Source organism: Mastomys coucha, unplaced genomic scaffold (genome assembly GCF_008632895.1).
Source record: "Mastomys coucha isolate ucsf_1 unplaced genomic scaffold, UCSF_Mcou_1 pScaffold3, whole genome shotgun sequence".
NCBI classification, from domain to species: Eukaryota; Metazoa; Chordata; class Mammalia; order Rodentia; family Muridae; genus Mastomys; species Mastomys coucha.
Genome location: NW_022196909.1, coordinates 61,308,277 through 61,310,982, shown reverse-complemented (window position 1 = coordinate 61,310,982; position 2,706 = coordinate 61,308,277). Strand labels below are relative to the sequence as shown.

The 2,706-nt window shown below is 48.4% G+C and overlaps 1 protein-coding gene across 4 annotated transcripts in view; it reads left to right on the top strand.

Annotated features, from left to right (window-relative positions):
- Positions 1 to 2,706, top strand: part of Rrp36 (ribosomal RNA processing 36) — a 6,217-nt gene that overhangs the window by 2,268 nt on the left and 1,243 nt on the right. For all 4 annotated transcript variants that reach the window (XM_031347442.1, XM_031347443.1, XM_031347444.1 and 1 more), the window contains exons 5-6: positions 1,942 to 2,016; positions 2,124 to 2,241. In XM_031347442.1, coding sequence (XP_031203302.1) covers positions 1,942 to 2,016; positions 2,124 to 2,241 — 193 coding nt within the window. The remainder of the gene's footprint in view (positions 1 to 1,941; positions 2,017 to 2,123; positions 2,242 to 2,706) is intronic.

Below are 2,706 nucleotides of genomic sequence, written 5' to 3'. Positions count from 1 at the left end.
CTCATCAGTTTTTGTGGTGTACTGGGGGCCGGAGCCTGGACTGTTAGGTGGCTCATCAGTTTTTGTGGCTGTGGTCAAGTTGCTTCACTCCCTTTGCTTCTGTTGCTTTTAAAATGAATATACTTATTAAGTTGCAAATAGTTATTACTACCATCTGTGGGATAGGATGGCATGTCAGTACATGTCTTTATAATGGTTAAGGTATCTGCCATAGCCATCACCTCTCATGTAGTCATTGCTTCATGTCAGAACCGTCAAAATCCTCTCGTTGGCTATTTTGAAATACTCAGTTAAGCTAGGCTTAGTGGCACATATCTATAACCTATGATTCAGCCACTTTGGGAAACAAGTCAGGAAGGTAGAGAATTTGAAGCTACCCCAGGCCATGACACCTCATCTTCCTACCTCTAAATAAATACATAAATAAGTGAGTAAATAGATAGATTAAACAAACTATGAGACTCAGCTACTTGTAAAGCACAGTCACCTGGCATCCTATTAACCCTTGGGAATAGTCCTTCCCGCGCAGCTGCGCCTTCTGCCTGTTAACTCACCCTCTCCCTATCCAGCCCTCCTGTGCAGGCTCCCATAGCCGCTCTTCTCCATTTGAAATCAACTATGACTTTTCCATATGAGAGCATATGATAGTTCTCTTTGTGTTCCTGACTGATTGCACTTAGCGTAATGTTGCTTCAGTAGTTATTGAGTAGTGTGTGTAGGTCTGCGTGTGGCACCTTCTTGAGTGTTGGCAGTCAGGATAACTTCCTGAGGGTCAGCTCTCCTTCATCTCTGGGTTCCAGGTTCCAGGCAGGCCATTGGGCCTGTATGCCAAGTGTCTTTCCTCACCGTCTTACCAGCTTGGCTCTGCTTGGTTTGCTTTCCTCCCTTCCTCCCTCCCTCCTTCCTTCCATTTTTTTTTTTTTTTTAAACAGTGTCTCTTGGTAGCTCTGACTGTCCTAACCACACTTGGTGCTTGTGTTTTCTAACCATGAGAAGGATAAAAAGGTCCGGGTAGTGGTGGTACACACCTTAATCCCAGCACTTGGGAGGCAGAGGCAGAGGCAGGCAGATTTATGTAGGTTCGAGGCCAGCCTCCAACAGAGTGAGCTCTAGGACAGCCAGGGCTACACAAAGAAACCCTGTCTTGGGGGGGAAAAACAGATAAAAAGGAGCCAGGTGGTGGTGGTGGCGGCATCCTTGGAAGACACAGAGGAAGGCAAATCTGTGAGTTCAAGGCCAGCTTGGTTTACAGATCAAGTTAGTTCTAGGACATCTAGGACTACACAGAGAAACCTTTTCTCAAAAAAACCTAAAAAACAGACTGACCTAAAAGACGGGGGGTGGGGGGGTGGGGGATGGGGGGGTGGAGATAAAAATGTGGCTTAGTGGCAAAGAATATGCAAGCATGAAGGATGAAGGCCTGAGTCTGAGTCAAAATTTCCAAAACCTGGGAGGCTGGATGGCTTAGCAGTTAAGAGCACTGACTGCTCTTCCGAAGGTCCTGAGTTCAAATCCCAGCAACCACGTGGTGGCATACAACCATCCGTAATGAGATCTGATGCCCTCTTCTGGGGTGTCTGAAGACAGCTACAGTGTACTTACATATAATAAATAAATCTGTTAAAGAAAAATTCCCAAAACCCATATGAACAGCCTGGTGTGGTTATTGTGTGTGCCTGTAAGCACATGGCCTCTGCCCATTTGAATGTCTGCGCACATACATAGACCCACAGTTATCTGAGGGAGATAGAGAAACAAGTGACTACTAACAAGGCGAGGGGCGGGGAGCTCTAGCTCAGTGCTACGTGTTTAGTACTGTGCTAGATCCTCAGACACCTAGCATAGGACACAGTGTCTTGTTTTCCTGTTAGTTTATGGGAACCTTTTCTAACAATGCTCGCCACAGAATGTTAACTGTGTCATTCATTTTCCAACATGCAGCTTGTGAAAAAGCAGCTGAAGAAGCACCGCTCAGGGGAGGAGCGTGAGAAACTGCAGCAGCTGCTTCAGCGCATGGTGAGTGGGCGCCGGTTGCAGGTGGGGTGAGAGCGGTTCAGGCCGGTGGTGATTCAGAGTCCCTGCAGGTCAGTCACTCACCCTCCCCACCTCACCTCTGTCCTCAGGAGCAGCAAGAGATGGCACAGCAGGAGCGCAAGCAGCAGCAGGAGCTGCGCTTGGCCTTGAAGCAGGAGAGGAGGGCTCTGGCACAGCAGGGCCATCGGCCATACTTCCTGAAGAAATGTGAGTGGGGCAGAGCTCTGGAAAGCCTTGGGACTGGCTTGTAACTGGCTATTGTACTGGGGAATGAGACTTTTTTTGTAGGCCAGGCTGGCCTCGAATTCAGAGATCCACCTCCCAAATGCTGGGATTAAAGGCGTGTACCACCACTGCCCGGGTAGCTATTGCACTGGGACCTATGAGCTCCTATAGGAAGGACCATGGTAACTTGGAGGAAAGTAGAAATAGCAGGGAAATGTCTTGTGACCATCCTGTATCTTCAGTTAGGTGATGTCTGTTGGGGAGGCTGGGGTGTAGGCTAGTCGGTACAGTGCTTACCTAGCCTGCAGGAAGCCGTCGGTTCTCATCAAACAAGATTGGCATATGCTTGCAGAAGAGCAAAGATAGCAGAATGCAAAGGTGAAGGTTGTTGGATACATTCGAGACGGGAGGGAGGGAGGGAGAGAGATTTGTGTGTGTGTGTGTGTG